Source organism: Accipiter gentilis, chromosome 16 (genome assembly GCF_929443795.1).
Source record: "Accipiter gentilis chromosome 16, bAccGen1.1, whole genome shotgun sequence".
Taxonomy (NCBI): Eukaryota; Metazoa; Chordata; class Aves; order Accipitriformes; family Accipitridae; genus Astur; species Astur gentilis.
The window spans coordinates 14,106,216-14,123,470 of NC_064895.1; the positions used below are offsets into that span (position 1 = coordinate 14,106,216).

Consider the following 17,255-nt stretch of genomic DNA (forward strand, 5'->3'; position numbering starts at 1 on the left):
GATACAGCATCTTGATAATGATGGTCTTTGCTAGGGAAGCAGGGTTCTAAAAGCACACAGTCTGTAGTGAGCGAATGGGAAAATGGGATATTTGGTTCTGCTCTCATCTGTTTTATAGACTTTTTTCTCTTTTAGCATATCTACAGTATTGAAGGTCTTAGGTAGTTGTCTTTGGAGAAGAAACCTTTTTTGGTAAGGAAAAGGGTAGAAAAATTCTGTTTTTTAGAAAGAACCATTAAAATTTAAATACTCATGGGATATAAAATAATTTGTATCCTTTAAAGAAAAATTAATTTGGTTCCAATTTGTATCATCACTGTTACTTTTTTTTTAAAGCATGCTTAAAATTTACTTGTTTTACTTACCTTAGCAGCAGGAGAGTCATCTTCTGTTTGCGAAATTCCAGTAACACAGACTGGTTCTACAACAAATATTTTGGCACAAATCCAGCCACCAGCACCAATGCCAAGGAAATCACAAATCGTAAGTAGACAGTCTGGAGTTTGATTTTATTAAATCTTCCATATTCTATCAAACACACTGTTGACATAGTGGAGAAAGTGTGAGAATCATGAAAAATACAAAGCCTGTATCCTGTGTTAAACATCTGCATGACATGTACTAAGTATTTATGAAAACTTTGCTTTTCTTGCATTTCCTATATGATAGTATGTGATTTTAAATTTAAAAAAAAAATAAAAAAATAACAAAAACCAAAGAGAAACCAAAGAAAAAGAAGTATGGATTCTTTGCTTGTGTCCAAATGTGACCAACACAATCCACAGAATGTATGGCGTGACTTACTGAAGGTAAGTAAGCTTCATAAGTTAGTCGAGTTTGGTGAGCAAGTCACTTGTAGATCATATGTAACTTCATTCTTAAACTTGAGCGAAGTAAGTAATAAGGGAGCTTTTGTGCTTACTTTATAATGGGAGTAGATACAGTTGTTCACATTGGTAGATCAAATGGTTTCAGACAAGACTAGTAGGAGTCAAGCTCAAAACAAAAGAAATTGGTTCTTTGTGCAGTTGGTTCTCTTTGCATCTCTTCATCATGCATGCACTGGGTGGCAGGAGGAAAATCTCTTGTTAAGTATACAGAAACCACATCTGACTTGAGACATCCCTGACCAGAAGGTGATTGAAGGGTGAAGGGGAAGGCTGGAAGTATTGTGTATTTTTCTTCTTCCTTCCCCAGCCTTACAGTGGCTGTTAAAAAAGAGATACTGGATTTAAATGGACTCTTGATCCAATTGTGTGGCCTTTTTATACTCTTATTTATTATTTATAATCTAGGACTGTGAATGCTAACACATATTAGTGTCAATACCTGTATTCTTATAGTGGTGTAGGTAAAGTCAGCTGAGCTGTACATCATGTAGTTCAGCTAGGTCTTTGTCCTTGCTCCAATTTTATGTTGCTCTCTTGTGTGATAGACATAAAACATCAGTATGCTTGATCATGACAGTATTTCTCTGCAGTAAGAAAATCATAATATAGAGAGTCCATACTTTCTGAGATGCTGTATGTGACTAGGTCTGGGCTGCTTCATGCTTTACATTCTGTGTAGGAGTGTGGTTCAGTAGGTAAATAATAAACTGAGAGGTAGGAGACATGCTGTTCCTGGCTCTGCAAATTCTCTTATTAATGGGCTGTAACAAAAAGACCTGCCTTTTTCAGTCCTCTGTCTCTCTCCCTTCATCCCTTTTTCCTTAACCATGTCTACTGAAATAGTAACTCTCCAGGACAGGCCTCAGTGTGTTTGTGTGCATAGCCTTGCACATTTGTCTTGAGCCCTTAGAACTCCTATTAGCTGTTTCTCATCTGATAATGCTGAAAAGCCACAGAGACATACGGAGTTCGTCTTGCATTACTTGGGAGTATGAAATCTTCTGGGTTTTTGCCTCCCCCACTCTTGTTCAACCAAGTTACTGTCTGTCTTGCATCAAAATAATTTTCATGGTTTAGGCCACAATAAAATTAAATGGTCTAAGTAGCGTAAAATGGAGTCTATCCTTTTTGCTTACATGATCCGAGGGAACTGCCGTATTTACTTTGTGAAGCTGTTGGACCCTGATCACAATTTCTGTTGTGTGTTCTGGGATTCAGGTGTGAGCACTGGCTACATCCTTTCAACACATCCGTTGGTTCTGAAACAGCTCCTTTCCTGGCTTTCTGTATAAATTAAAGTTGTAGTAGTTTCTCTGTCTTGTCTCCTTTTTTGTTTTATAGGACAAATTGCTTTAGTTATGAGTGAATGGGCTATCCTGGGTAGTTTCTAGGAACAGTCAGTCTCTCACTGTTCAATATTAATTGCACATAATAGGAAGAGCAAATCTGACTCTCCAGAAGTCTCGATGGCTTCAGTAGGGTGAATTTTGTGAGACTTAGAAAATTAGCTGGATGATTTTCTTCTGTCATAGGACAGAGAAGTAAGGGAAACCTGGCTCAGGGAGTGTGTGCTGCTATTTAAGGTGCTTTAGCTAAGTCAATCTAGCTAAAGCATCTTAGCTGAGGTTTAGTCAGGGGCCCCTCAGGTAAAGAGCTTTAGCTAGATCAGTCTAGCTAAAGTACTTTGGCTAAATTGCTCCATTTAGTCTTATACTCCAGCCTTTTTTGCTAAATCTTTACTTTGCCAGAGAATCCAGAGGCCAGCCCAGATTTAGGAAATGATTGCAGAAGTGCTCCTTGAGTAAAGAAAAAAGAGGTCTGGTTGTACATGTCCATGTAGCCAGTGGCTTGTCTCCTATATAGTGCGTTTGCCCAATAGCCTGTTTTTCAGATGGAAATTCCTGATGCTTTTTTTTTTTTTTAAATGTATATTTTAGATTTTTGAAACCATATTGTAGATACATGGGAAACTTTCCTGGAAGATTTTAGTGTTCTGGGAATGGTATCTATTTTAATTTCCTTGCCTTCTAAAGAACAAGAAATACCTGTAATTACTGCACTTTGAAGTTAGTGATTATATCACTGTTGTACTGACGTGAAGCTTTTCCCTCTTGACCTAAAAGGTGTTTGTGGTTCAAACTGTAACTTGACTGAGATGGAACATCTGGCAAAATTGCTATGATGCAGTGCAAGGCTGCCAACTCACAGGGGTGTACCCCACGGATAGAGCCTAAGGATATGCCTGGTCTGGGCAGGTCAGGTTTTCTATACTAAAATGTAAATGGATGCTTACAGAGGAGCATAGTGATCATGCTACCTCCTTCCTTCCCCATCCACATCCTCCTTTTTCTGCATGGTGCTCAGCTCTAACAAAATGGCACATTAAGAAGCTGTTGGGCAGTACTGTCCACATTTTGCTGCTGGAGCATTTTGCTGGTGGAGAGAAGTAGACTTGTGAATGGAGTCCCTTCTCCTCTTACAGGCTTCCTGCTCCATGGCTGACCTAACTAAAGACTGGGACCAGTCCCTGGGGGACTCTAGGATGGTGATTCTTTTCCTTATACCATCTGGAGCCTCTGTCCCAAACACCCACTGCATTAACAGACATCTCTTGACCTAAATGGTATTTACAGCTCTGCTCTGGCATCTTAGGGTAGAAAGGAGAGATTTTTGCTGGCTATGGCTGTGCAAACTGGGGAGAAGGGTAGACTCCTGGTAGAAAGCTTATGCTCTGCCTCCAGGTCCTGTGCCTCTCCGCTCCTTGCATGGAAACACTATGTAGGTAGCATTATTGTTGGTCTGCAACAGAGAACAAGGAGCAGCAGGCCAGGTTGCACCAGGAGAGGTGTGAGATTAGGATGGTGGATACTGTGATACCACAGCAAAACAATTTTGGCATCACTTCAAATAGAACACAACTAGGATTGGAGTCCCACTGCAATATTGGAATATTGCAACTCCCTACTAAACTTTCTTACTGGAAGAATTGCCAAACCGCTCTGTCACTTGCAGTCCTCAAAACACTACAGAGAGGTAGAGGATGTTTTGGAGGGTCTGTACACTCCTGAAATGGTTTTAGGAAATTAAGAAGGGGTATATTGGCAGGTGGCTCAGGCCTCTTTTTGATAATGCTGCTGCTGTTACACTTGCTCCATACCACTTGATCTTGATCACCCTATCTTCTGAATAAAATCGTACTCGCTACAATGATATAGAGCTCTGAAGACAGGTTTGGATAAGCCAAAGTGAAAGCTTGCTAAGGGAAACCTGGCCCATGTTGGTGGCGCAGTGGTTCCAAAAGGGTTTGGATGCTGCCAAATTCAACCTGAAGCATGAGCACCCAGCATAAAAAATGCAGCTGAACTCTAACCTACGGAAAATAACAGTTGGAAGCAGTTCTGAAGCTTTCTTTAGATCAGCTCCAAGTCTGTTTTGTCTCTTCCATGCTGTATTATTTACATTTACTTGTTTTTATATTTCAGTCAAAAACTAAACCGAAGAGAGTAAAAGCAATTTACAACTGTGTAGCAGATAACCCAGATGAGTTAACTTTTTCGGAGGGAGATATTATTGTAGTCGATGGTGAAGAAGATCAGGAGTGGTGGGTGAGTATTTTGCATTTTCTATCAATACGCTTTGAAGGAAATAAATGAGATCTAGAGGTTGACACTGACTTCAGAAGATCCCCGGCTGGGTTTCTAGATAACAAGAAAAGTTTCATCTCATGTAAACCTGATTCCAGAAATTTCTTTTGTTCAAAAAAATCAAACCTCAAACTTTTCTTTTTTTTTTTTCTAAATGAGAAAAGCTAAATCTGATTAGTAGGGTTCACAATATACAGGGAACATGGTCTGTGTGATTCAATAAATTCTTGAGGGGTGTCAACAATTTAAGAATCTGCTACTATTTCAGATGCTGTGTGGTGTGCCTCAGAGGACAGCTTTCTATTGTCCTAATTCTTCAGCTGATTGAGATTGAGAAATGGTCTATTTGAGCTGGGAAACCATCTCAACTGTTTACATTCCAGAGTCTCATCAGCTAAAGCAAAGTCTTGGGAAATTGTTGTGCATGAAAACAGTTGCCTTTGTTAGCTAGCAAAGAATAGAACTTCCAATTGCATCTAAATTGACAATAATGCTGTATAAACACAAATAGATTTAGGTAAAAGTCAAAACTGTTGAAGCTTGATCCATCCTTTTGCCTTTCAGTGATTGTTAAGAGGGGGAAGCAGAAGCAACTTAACAGAGGCAGAATATGGGCTGCCAGGCATTACAGAATGCACTGAAATGGTGCAGCAGTGATATTGCATTAAGAGGTGTTACTTTCAAAGTACTGGATAAAACATTGGAATTTGAAAAAAAAAAAAAAAGTCTATAGCTGAAAAACAAATGCACCCTGTAGGACTGAATTCCCGTTCACAAAATTAAAACACCACTACCGTAGAAAAGATGGAAGGAGAGGCTTGTACTACAGGCAGGAAGGTCACTGGTATTCATTTTAGTGATACTGAAATGCCATTTTGAGATTAATTTGAAAAATATCTGGACTCTTTCAGATTGGTCATATTGATGGAGATCCCAGTCGGAAAGGAGCTTTCCCTGTATCATTTGTGCACTTTATTGTTGACTAAATTGCTACTGATAAGTGAAGACATTGCTCATTTCCAGCGGTCACAGAATTAAGTTTTACTCTATTGCATTTCATCTACCTATCTGCAGACACCTTGCCAGAGCACTGCCCAAGTCCTAGGTACTGTAGCTTACTTTTTTATTGCCATCGTTCTGATTTTGGGACTTCTAAAACTTTTCTTCTATGTGAAAACTTCTCATGAGCAGTTTACACTTTAAAAAAACAACTCTTCCTGTATTTTTCAAGGTGAACTGAAAAGCTTTAACAATCAAAATCCATGTGTATGAACATCACAATATTACGAATGTTCTTTTCCATCAATTCACTGTAATTTTATTCTCCCTTTTGTAACATGACAATACCACAGTTCAGTGTTGCTTCCCCAGTCAAAGAAATTGTGTGCGTCTAACAGGGCAGTGAATTTATCCAATTCTCGATACCATTTGAAGTGTTGGAACCAAAACATGCAAGCTGCTGTGTACTTCTAAATTGGACTGTTTAGCATCGTGCCATACTGGCTGTCATCCAGGATGTCAACAATTACAGAAGAAACAACTTTAATTGGGTGTCTTTGGCCAGGTAAAAGTAAAAAAGTATTTCAGTTTACCACAGGAGAAACTTCTTTCTTTCAGAATGGATGTAGATATTTGCTTAAAGTTATCTGAAATCTGTGTTAGTCGTTGAACTTTCTAGTTCTAATTTTGTGAGCTTAAGACTGTTTCATTTTTCTATGCTGCATGTGTGTAGAACCTGTTTTTTCAATGTTCTTTATGTTACATCCATTTTGGTCATTTAATGTGACTACTGCTGGTTAACTAAACTATGGCAATATTAATGAGTTACTACATTAACTCAAGGATATGAAAACTGCACTTCCTGAAATATACTTAACTATGATGATGGATTGCAGAGCATTTCTTACTTGTCTCATTATATAGTGTTTAGACTTTGTTTTTAAATTCTTGAATTTTCTTAAATCATCCAGCAATGTGTTCACAGAGAGAACATATTGGTGGAACATTTAGATAATTATCATGGGTCAATAAGATATATGACACCTCACAAGTACACCACGTTATGTTCTGTTCTATAAAATTTGTGTGCCACTACATTGCAAACAATGCTAGTTTGCTCACTCACTCTGTATTTATATAATATACCCACATAAATGGTAGCTACACTGTTGTTAAATTTGTTTTACTAATTTGTGAACAAAGGCTAGGCCATGGGTAGTTCCCAGTTGGTTGATGGAATACAAAACACCAACACAAATCCGACGTCGTTTTGATGTTTGTATATTGTGAAATTGTACCAGGTTTTGCTTAGGCTACAGGAAACAACTGATGGCATAAAATAAGAAAAATCCATGACTAGGTCACATTGGCTTTGATCATGTTTCGTGAATATTTTATCTCTAGATTTATCAAGAGAACTTTGAATTTCTGACAAATGGTGTTTAAATTGGCCATTTCATAATGAACGGAATGGAAAATAGGCCACCACCATATATGCTTATTTGGAGAAATAACACATTGTGTTAGTGCTGGAAGAGCAAAACTGATCTTACCTTGTATCACCTTTCCTAAATGGTACAGCTGGTTGATAGCCTCTCAAATGTGTGGGTACAGCCAAGTATATGCATAACTTTCATTTCCTAGATGCTGTTGCTGCAGTATAAATGGGGAACAAACTGGAACGTTTCAAGATATTTTTGTTGCAAGTTGAAGCAAATTAGTCTGTATTTTCAAAGTTCCCAGTAAAATGATAGAGTAATAGTTTAGCACTACAGTTTATTCACTTACTGATATGTTCAGTTTGCAACACTATTTTGTATGTTTCTATCCCTGATAGAGTTTAGAGAGTAAATGGGCATATTATTTTGCACAGATCTCCTAATGTACAGTATTTTTAACACAGAATCTTATAGTGTATGTAACAACTCATAAAGTTAAACAATGATGCAAATTTTCCTTGTGTTCTGCTAGAAGAGGAATACACTTTAAAATGTCACAGCCTTGTTCAATGGTCACTTAGAAACTAGGAAACTTGTAGAATACAACTTAATAGCACTAGCAGTGCAGACAGACAAAATCTTGAGGACCAATAAAGAGCAGCTAAGCAAAATTTATCCCTAGATTTTTCATGTTTCTCAAAGTCTGCTCCTCTGGCAGAGGAAAAAGAAATTCTAGAGCCTGTAGATATCTATTTATAATATAAAATTAAGAATTTTAAGTCCAAAATTTTGGCATATTTCATACAACTTTTCAAATCTGATTAAATAATGATTCAGAAAACCTGTTAATAGGCAGACTATTAGGTTGCTGTGTTAACTGTTTAAAAAGGAGCAAGTGACACTTAAAATGCAGCTTAGAATGCTATGAGATGTATAATATTCAATTCAGTTGTTTTTATTTTGTTTAGTTGCAGAGCAACTGTATATATTGTATAACCTAAAATCAACTCTTATTTTCAATGTCCTGGATGCAGTGATTTATAATTAGAGCATGATTAATAAATTTTACTCTTGTTAACCAGTCAAATGTCTGGAAAAATAAAACTACTTTTAAAATCACTTTGGCTACTTCTCTTCTGTTACTTGGCATTGCTTAGGCACTATTCTTTTTTTCAAGGTGTAAAATGAGAAATACCAACAAGTAGCACTTGAGCAAAAAAAAGGTGCATCTTGTGGATTTTTAGTTGAAGACAGAAACTGTGTAGATGTCAGCTAAGATTAAATTAGAGGTGTAAAGCACCAAATGACTACCTGTTATCACTTTCCTCTTGTTTTGTTCTAATACCTAGGCTAAGCAATACTGAAGTCTATATTAACAAATTGATTTTCAGACAAAGAGATAGAAGTGTCAGTTTTATTTTACATTTCTACAATATTGACATTAATATACAAAACATGATTTAGGAAAAATATTCATGTTAAATATAAAATTCTGTGTTGTCTTGGAAACTGAAGATGGAATAATTTCTTCAAGTCATGATGGGTGGGGAATGACAAAGTACCATGTGCAAGGTTGTATGGCTCTTTGCACAGCAAGTCTTTTTTTCTAGGTTTGGATGTAGCTACTGCTAGTCTGTGGTATCACAAAGGAGCCCCATTCCCTCCTCACACAAAGGCCTCTTGTACTACACAGTCACGTGCTGCTGAAGAAAATCAGGACTTCTCCGACATTAGAACTGAATCAAAGGCTGTAGATAACACTTTGCAAATAGCTTGTGCTTGTTCCTAAAAAAATCCAAATATTCACATTAACACTTTCTGAAAAAATTGAGTGTCTCAAAACTCATTTAAAGGAGAATGTGACCTTTATCATTCTTTTGGCAGAGACATGCAAAATGGAGTAGCACAAGTGAGATTTAATTTGATTTCTGTGGTCTGCAGTGACATGTGGGAAGCTGTTTTAAATGAGCTCTTTTGAAACAAGTCAGAGTTGTTAGCTTTCATCATAGCATGACACTAGCATTCAGAAAGTCAGTTTGTGTGTTCCCCCAGTGCTGCTAAGGGTGTGTGTCACATCATAGCACCTTCACAATGAATTCTCCTACTCGTAAGAAGGGATCACTTCCCTTGCTTATGAATATGCATGCATGCTCTACTACCAGAATTGTTACTCAATCCCTCCCTGCTCTGTTCAATCTTAAGAGATTTTTGTCTTTGAAAATAAAAACGGAGGATTGTACTTATCAGCTACAATAGCACTCTTTAGATTGCAAAGAGCTTTCTCAGACATGTACTTTCATTGGCAATTTTAGGGAATGTAGGTATTTTTCCTCAAAGCTGATCAAATGCGGTCAGCAGGGCTTTTCTCCCTTCCTCAGCCAGGGCACATGTATACTCTTTTTAATTGAGCAATCCCCCTTCTGCCAAAAAGCCTTCACAAGGGCCTAGAATCTCCCTTTACAATCAAAATACTGATACCTAAATTAAATACTATAAACATAAACTCTTACCAAACTATTGCACTGATATACCCAGAGGCTGCATTCTTCAGAGGCTGCATCTGTTGTCTTCAAAGCCAGTAAACTTTTTCCTGCTCCCAGACCATCATCATAGCAGACCATCCGTACAATTAAATAGAGAGCATGCCTATGTAACACATCCTGAAACCATGTGGCAAATAAAAGTTACTCTGGAACAGTGCAACAGCTATTTCAGTTTCCCACCTGTTTTGATTCTCTCACAAAAGAATACTTCAGATTTATTTACAAAAGAAAAGTATTCCTTGGTAAACTTATAATTTTTTAATTGAGAGTTTAGTCAAGATTAAATGGTGGTTTAGCACAATTTTAGCTTTAATTTTTGCTTCTATATTAGAATTGCATTCATATGTGGACTATATTACTGCCCATACTAAAAAAATACACATTTGTTTCCCACCTATCCTCACTTGCCCTCTGTGAGTAGGACAGGCGGTACACTCTACCTCTGGCACAGAGGTAACTTAAAACCTTAAAACAACTATTACTTTTCCAGTATTTTTCCAGACAGTCCCGTCTCAGTTCCGGGAAGGGTACAAGCAAGAAACTGTTCCCAGAAGAGGGTATAGACAAGGTTAGTTGCTTTGGGGCAGGAGGGGTGTGGTAGCCATGTGGCCTGAGCCACAGCATGGGTCTTGACTTGCAGAGATCTAGCCTGGGAAACTTGCTGCTCTGCACTGCAGTTGCAGGGTTTCACCATAGTCCCAACAGTTCTATCTTGGCCATTCCACAAAGGGATTGGCTGATGCCCCGTACAAGGTCTTTGCAGACCTATACTACACAAAGCCTTTCTTCTCAAGCCATCCAACCCAACCGTTAATATTCATCTGGTTTATTCCAGTCATACCACCTCTTGGGTCTTATGACTTCAAGACAGCTCTTTTTCTATGTTCATAGCATTGAACACCTTGTCCCTATCAAGAGCCGAAGGGTCTAAAGAAATGTCCACTTTGATAGAGAAGCTGTAAAAATGGACAGTGAGCTTGATGCCTGCTATGAAACCCTCAAAGGAGAGCCCTCTACTAGAGCTCCTGAGATCACCTTGCTGAAAAACATCTCCATCCCTGACATTCACTCAGCAATCGCTCACAATTATTCATACCATCACTAACCACCATACCACACAGAAGGCAGCTGGAGCTGATGTGGGACCTACTGGATCAAGCCTCCAGTCTCAGTATGAAAGATGCCAAGATTTCCCTCCAAATTACTTGTAACTTTCTTAGAGTTACTTGCTTGGAACTTGCTACAGTGCTAATGTGCATGTAGATTATCACTAAAAGAAGGAAGGATAGCATTCTTTAAAGTACACAGTCCCCCTTTAATTTCCTCCTCTTCTTCCAGTATGTGGCTATGAGGGGATTCTGCAGCTGAGAGAGAAATGAGATGGCAGATGGACAAACTATGCCATGGGTGTATGTACATACATATAATGTACAAATACACACAATCAGAATGTGAAGAAGGCCAAAGCGTCAGTGTGACTTCTATAAATGCTTCGCCTTTGGTTTCCAGTGGTTGCATCCACAAACACCGGAAGTGTATGAGTGAATTACATATCTGTACATATTTCAGTCACTAATGAAATAAATAATTTCTCAAATGTTGGCTGAAATCCATGAGAAAAAATTTTGTATTCTGCAATCATTCTCTTTTTTGGCATCTGAAATAAATAGCTGCCTGTTCACCTGCAAAGGTATCTACAAATCACAGAACTCTCACCTTTCCCCCAAAGTCGTAAAAGGACTGAATTCTTTGTACAAATGCAGAGAAAACCTTTTCATCTTGGAACTCTATGAAAAGAGTTAGGTGGACTAACACAAGGACAAATTAAATGTCAACAGTGACACAGATGCAAAAAGCCAGAATTTGGGAAACAGAATGCAATGCAATAAAATGCCAGTGCAAGCTAGCTTAATCACAGGCAGCTTTATCAGCTTGTGCATGCTTTCAGCTTGAAGACAGAAGAATGATAGATAAAAGTCTTAAAATTACCTATTTCATCTTTATCAAATTACAAAAGAATTTAAATAATAGTGTAACCTATATTCTTAATGAGAATTAAGAATTTAGAAGCACAGTAAGAACAGAACCCAAAAGAATTCAAAGTTTGAGTAAACTACAACACTTCCTCCCAGGCATGAGAAACAAATGTTTTATTTTCTGAAGGGACCAAACAAAACTTTTTAGCTCCCTTCAGAGTATTCAGCTATTGAGCAGTGCTATTCACTGTCCTCATACTCAAGGCTTTTATGAAGAGGCATTGCTGGGTTGTTGATGGCTCATGACTTCACAAGGCCAAGTGTTTATGGTATCTGGGGCTCTGAGGGCAACCAGAAGGAAACCACATGGCTGCAATACAAAGCTACACAAAGGCAACTGGAGGGCCCTGGGGAAGAGACCGGATTTTTATTTTTAGCAAAAGAGCTACTTGAAGTGTGCTAAAGGAAAATAAACTACATGTAGGAAATGATGCAAACAAAAAATACGCTTGATCAATAAAGTGGAATCATGAGGCTTTAATGCTGGAGTGAACTCCCACTCTTGAATTAGGAGTGCAAGGCTGGAACTTTAAAGAAGACGACAACTCAGGTATTCTTGAAAAAAACATCCTTTGTTTTTTCCTCTTGACAATAACATCAGCAGGAATTGCATTACTAACTCAGGCTGAGGAACCTGTGGTCTTGGCCACCACAGTCATGCTACTTGTCCATCTGAGAGAATAGCAGAACAGCCACAGAGGAAGGAAGATGTGCCCGAAGAGCATAAAGGCTTGCTTGCCTTTTGTCTGGTGCTCTATCTCAAAAGGAATAGATTTTTGTCATAAATCCAACCAATCCAACCAGGAAAATACAGACAGCCCTGAGGAGATACAACACGAAGCTGTACTGCTGTCAGAGCTTTTTTGTTCGTTTGTTTAACTTTTGCTTAAAGCCAGAAGTGACATTTTGGTCACACAGATCATCTATCAGAGAAATAAGTAAAAGCACTTTTCAACTCTCACCAAAAAGACAGTTTGCTGCAAATCACTTACATACTGATCAGATGTTGAAACTTTAATGCCGTATTTGGAAACTCCCATAATAAACTCCTCTTCACCTGGAACAAAAGGTAACTTTCCATCTTGCTTTGGAGGGAAACAAACAAAAGCCTTTAGTGCAGACAGAAGAACATGAACAACAGATACATAATAGAAAATGGGTTTATGTGTACTTTAGTCCAGTGGATCAGAAACATCACCTAACCCTGCTTGTATCTTGCTGTGTGGAGTTTGCCTGCCACTCTTGCACTCGTCCAATCTCTTAACGTAATGTGAAATACATTCAGGGGAGGCTTGAAGGCTTAGACTGGATATCAGGAAGCATTTCTTTACCAAGAGGGTGGTCAAACACTGGAACAGGCTTCCTAGAGAGGTGATCGATGCCCCAAGCCTGTCAGCATTCAGAGGCATTTGGACAATGCCCTTAACAACATGCTTTAACTTTTGGTCAGCCCTGAAGTGGTCAGGCAGTTGTACTAGACGACTGTTGTAGGTCCCCTCCAACTGGAATAGTCTAGTCTATTCTATTCCAAATATTACATGATTCCAGAATTAAATTTATCATCTCAGGGGAGAGTTTGGTACTGTGGTCAAATCAGATGGGCTGAAAAATAATGCATGCCCCGTCATGATGCACTGACCCTGGGTGATCTATGTTCCACACTGGCAGCAATTTTGTAATTGTGCTGTAAAAATAGTTTTAGCATATATTCAGATACTTGAATTTCAAGTTGCTGTAAGATAAACAGACATTCTGTGTTTTTAAAGCTACAAATGATCAGCTACCTAATGAGAACAACCAGTTAACGGCTTTCAGCACAAAAACAAGTATAAGCAACCACAGTTTGTCAAGGGTTACCCAAATATTATTCAGGTTCATTGGTCAGAGGTTCATAAGTGATTGTAAGCAGAAACTTAACATTTTCCTCTATGGGAAAACTTCTACAGTACTGAGGAAATCTGGAGGAGATATTCTTTCCTGGTTACTAATCCTAGCCGTGCTGAAGACAATATAACAACTTTCAGTTGGGATACTTGTTCAGTAGTGACTCATCAGAAGGGCCTTTGCTCTGAGCCTGCTTCTTCAGAACAGCTTTTTGGGTGCATCTTCTCCAGTTGCTCAACAGGATGGAATTGAGCATGACAGGTTTTGAGATTCATAGCTTAATGTTTTTTAAAGTAAGCTATTTTATTCGACTAAGTCTAAAATTTACAAAGAAATATGTTAGATCTAGGGATAATATGAAAGAAATATACCTAAGCTTAAGATGTTCTGACGTTGCTGGTATTGTCTTTTGTAATCCACTTACCTGTGCAACATCTATGTAATTTATCAAGTCCAATGGCCCTTCCAGACTTTTGCTCTCACTATAGTTCAATTTTTCAATGGCACCAACATACTTAACTCTGAATTCTGCACAAGTATCAGAATTACTATTGCTTTGTCCTGCAACAAAATAAAACAAAGCAATTCTGAAGAATTCCAGAACAGTAATGCTGTTCTAATTGGTGTTAATGGGGCTAACATACTAAATTCCATAACTTTTGCAGACTTTCATCAAACACTTAACCTTACCACCCTATATTAACTCCTCTCTTTAATGAACTGTCCTGGGTTGATTCAGAACAGCCCTTGGTAAAGGCAACAATTTCGTATGAATCCATAATACAACACTGTTTATACTAATTCAAATTTGGAGTTAACAACCTTGAATCAGAAAACAGAAAAGCTGGTTCTACTTTTATATATATATTTGTTTTAAATGAACTGTTTGGTCCAACAGTGATCCGCTGTCATCTGTTGAGCAAGAAGAAGTAAAATTAAATCTTACTTCCATTATTTCAGTGCAAATGTAAACTCACAAAAGCAGGAAGCATAGCTTCCAGAAGATTATACCAGATTTAGGCTGTGTAACAGACTGTTAACGCAACTAAGTTTTTCTTACTCAGACACTTTACTTTGGAAACAGTGACTTAATCCTAAATGAACCATTAATAATACTTTAGAAACCTAGAGCTATGCATGAATTAGTCAACAGGCTATCTAACAGATTCACTCACAATTATTGAAAATACATACTTTAACCTTTTCCATTTTCTGCTCTTTTATACAAACACAAAGTTAATACTGTTCCTTATCTGCTCAAACTCTGATTACATACCTGAACTTTTTGTGGAGTCTGTATCTAGACTAGCCACAGTACTAGACCTGGAAAGTCCCCCAAGACTGGAATCTACAGACTAAGAAAAAAATTCATATAATCAGAAAGTTACTGAGAACATAGTAACAATTCACTTTTATATGCCCTGCCTAAACTCTTTTTTTTTTCTTTTTTTTTTTTTTACATAAACTAGTGTTTATGTTCTAATTACTTAAGCAGCACTGCAAAATGGGGAGAAAAAAACACCAACACCTATTTCTTTCCTGAAGTTATCCTTCTGCTTCATTGTAGATTAGACTGATACAAATTCAGCAGGAACCCCTGAGAAGTCCACAAATATTTTGAAAGGAGGAGGAAATAAAAGAAAAAGAGAAAATGAACCTTAAGGTTATGTCCAGACTTTTCTGGTACTGCATCTTAACTTGAAGAAATTGACAACTATATGCTTGTCACCAATGCTTGAAATAACATAGCAGTGCAAGGGAAGTGAAACGGCACCTTGGAAAATCCAGAATATTCAACTGATCATTCCAAAACCTATCAGACAAAATGGACACATTATTGAAAATGAAGAATACTTTTTAGAGATACTGAGTAACCAACTAGTACTGAAGAATAAACTCATTCCTGGTACCTAGCACCAGGCACCTTCTTAAAGACAATATTAGTACAGAACAAACATACTACATTTTCCTCCAAACCTTACTATGTGCTGCCAGAAACTCTTGTGTTTGTGGGCTTCACTATGGAAGCAATCAAGCATTCATCTCAGAATACAAGGGCTTTATAATGAATAGGGTTTTTTAACTCTCATAAAACAACCCGAGGAATAATAGAAGTAGGAAGTTCTCCTAGAGCAACATGGCATTTTGTGGAAATCACATCCTACCATCAGTGCAAGCAAACCACTGAACTGTCAACTTGTGCTTCCATAAACAGAGTATATACCAAACTTAACTTACCTTGCTTTTAGTACTGATTTCACTGCTTTGTGAGCTGCTGCTGCTGTGTCGTTTTTTTCCTTTTCTAAACATTTTTTCATAATTGGATCAAGGAAGATCTTCTAGGTAGGAAAAATAAAAATTAAAGCTGTCATATCATCAAGAGAAGGAGTTCCTGGCAAACAGCAGAGTGACTGTATCCAAAGTGGACAAAAACTGGAAACTTGTAAAGGACTTTGAGAACGAAGTAGGAATGTTCCTCTGGTGCTCTTTATGTGTGACTGGGAAAGGTCCCTCAAGCTCTCTGCTAAAACTTCCCCATTCTTTTGATTCATCAAAAAAATGCTGCCACCCAGTTTACAGACTATTGCAAAGGTCAGTTTGTAATGTGTATAAAGATACAGATTTAGAGACAAAATTTAAAATGTATATTCCCACTTAAAAGCATTAGATTATTTTTATTTGTAACTAGAACCTAAGCGCCCTACAAAGTGCATCCAATGCAATCCCTCCTCCACAGATTATGCTCCCATTTAAAAAAATAAATCGAACCCCAAACCCCTACTTCTGAAGAACTACTAACTGTAATACTTCTAGGAGAAACCATTACTACTTAACATGTTCCTGAAACTTAAAGCAAAAAGCATGTTACATGTACTGCCTTAGAACTGAGTTACTGAGAGTTCTGAGAGTATTTCGGAAGTGTTTTTCCTGTATCCACCCTACTACTTCACTTGCTGCACTTAACATTTGGCCGGCCAGTGTCAAGAAGCAGAATGCTAGCTCCCAGTCAGGAAGTGCTGAAACCCTATTTCCCAGCTTTGGAGAAGAATATTTTAATTACAAAGCTTCAGAAATTTTGAGCAGATGGAAGAAAGAGCACAAAGGAGGAAGACAGTTCACACTGCAGAAAATAATGGAAGACGCATAAGGGGAAGCTTGGACCTGCGATGCAGTGCTGGACTACAAGTCCGCCCCCAGACCGCTGCTGTGTTGGCCATGAAGCAAACACTTGGTCCCTGGCAGACCAAAAGCCACCCTCAGCGACAAGGGGTGCAGCAAGGCACCGCGGTACCCTGCACACCCACGTCCCTCGGGGCTCCTTCCAGCCACCAGCACGGAGGGGCTGCTGCTAGAACGCAGGCAAATCCGCTGGTTCTGCCGGTCGCTTCTGAGGAAGGCACAGCTCAACACTCGCTACTTCGCAAGCTTTTTTAATACGAGGCGCAGAGAAGCCAGGCCGGGTAGCACCGCATCCCGCGGTTTGCTCTATCTGCTTCCCGTTCGATACCTCTATCCCCAAACGAAAACCCGATCGATGATAAACCGGTAAACCCGCTTCCCACAGAAGGGCGAGAGGCCGAACCCCCGGGGGCTGGCGGACGGCAGGAGCGCGGCCGCCGTCGTAGCAGGCGGCAGCAAGGGGGCCGCTTGCCTGGCCCCCTCCCACGCCTCCGGGGGACGCTTGGCGTCAGCCCCTTCCTCCCAGCGCCGCCGCCGACACCTCAAGGACCACAACAGCCGGGCGAAGGCCTCCCCCGGCTGCGCCCAGGCCCCACTAGCCACCAACCCCTCACCTCCGTCTGCCGCCCGCACGCAAATT

At 39.0% G+C, this 17,255-nt stretch overlaps 2 protein-coding genes across 9 annotated transcripts in view; one reads left to right on the plus strand and one right to left on the minus strand.

The window, feature by feature from the left end:
- Positions 1-8,091, plus strand: part of ASAP2 (ArfGAP with SH3 domain, ankyrin repeat and PH domain 2) — a 92,869-nt gene extending 84,778 nt beyond the window's left edge. For 3 of the 4 annotated variants that reach the window (XM_049818751.1, XM_049818754.1, XM_049818753.1), the window contains 3 exons: positions 371-483; positions 4,373-4,495; positions 5,446-8,091. In XM_049818751.1, coding sequence (XP_049674708.1) covers positions 371-483; positions 4,373-4,495; positions 5,446-5,520 — 311 coding nt within the window. In that variant the 3' untranslated portion in view covers positions 5,521-8,091. The remainder of the gene's footprint in view (positions 1-370; positions 484-4,372; positions 4,496-5,445) is intronic. The other variant, XM_049818752.1, reaches the window with a different exon arrangement.
- A 281-nt stretch (positions 8,092-8,372) lies between these two features.
- Positions 8,373-17,249, minus strand: ITGB1BP1 (integrin subunit beta 1 binding protein 1). Of its 5 annotated transcripts, none has more exons than XM_049818767.1 (7): positions 17,230-17,249; positions 15,674-15,774; positions 14,712-14,790; positions 13,860-13,996; positions 12,544-12,636; positions 9,483-9,632; positions 8,373-8,757 (listed from the first exon to the last, which is right to left on the minus strand). In XM_049818767.1, the coding sequence occupies exons 2-7, from the start codon at positions 15,743-15,745 to the stop codon at positions 8,686-8,688; spliced, it is 603 nt and encodes a 200-aa protein (XP_049674724.1). In that variant the 5' UTR covers positions 15,746-15,774; positions 17,230-17,249; the 3' UTR covers positions 8,373-8,685. The 5 variants fall into 5 exon arrangements, with proteins under 5 accessions (XP_049674724.1, XP_049674725.1, XP_049674726.1 ...); XM_049818768.1 differs by lacking the exon at positions 17,230-17,249 and adding an exon at positions 16,944-17,223; XM_049818769.1 differs by lacking the exon at positions 17,230-17,249 and having other exon boundaries at positions 13,860-15,248; positions 15,674-15,776.
- Between the last annotated feature and the right edge of the window lie 6 nt (positions 17,250-17,255).

Bases quoted from the DNA above. Each gene is read 5' to 3' on its own strand.
- ITGB1BP1 (XM_049818767.1), bottom strand. From the start codon at position 15,745: ATGTTTAGAAAAGGAAAAAAACGACACAGCAGCAGCAGCTCACAAAGC. The intron at 14,791-15,673 runs GTAAGTTAAGTT...TTTTTTTCTTAG, and splicing joins AAATCAGTACTAAAAGCAAG to TCTGTAGATTCCAGTCTTGG. The intron at 13,997-14,711 runs GTATGTAATCAG...ATTTTGTTGCAG, and splicing joins AGACTCCACAAAAAGTTCAG to GACAAAGCAATAGTAATTCT.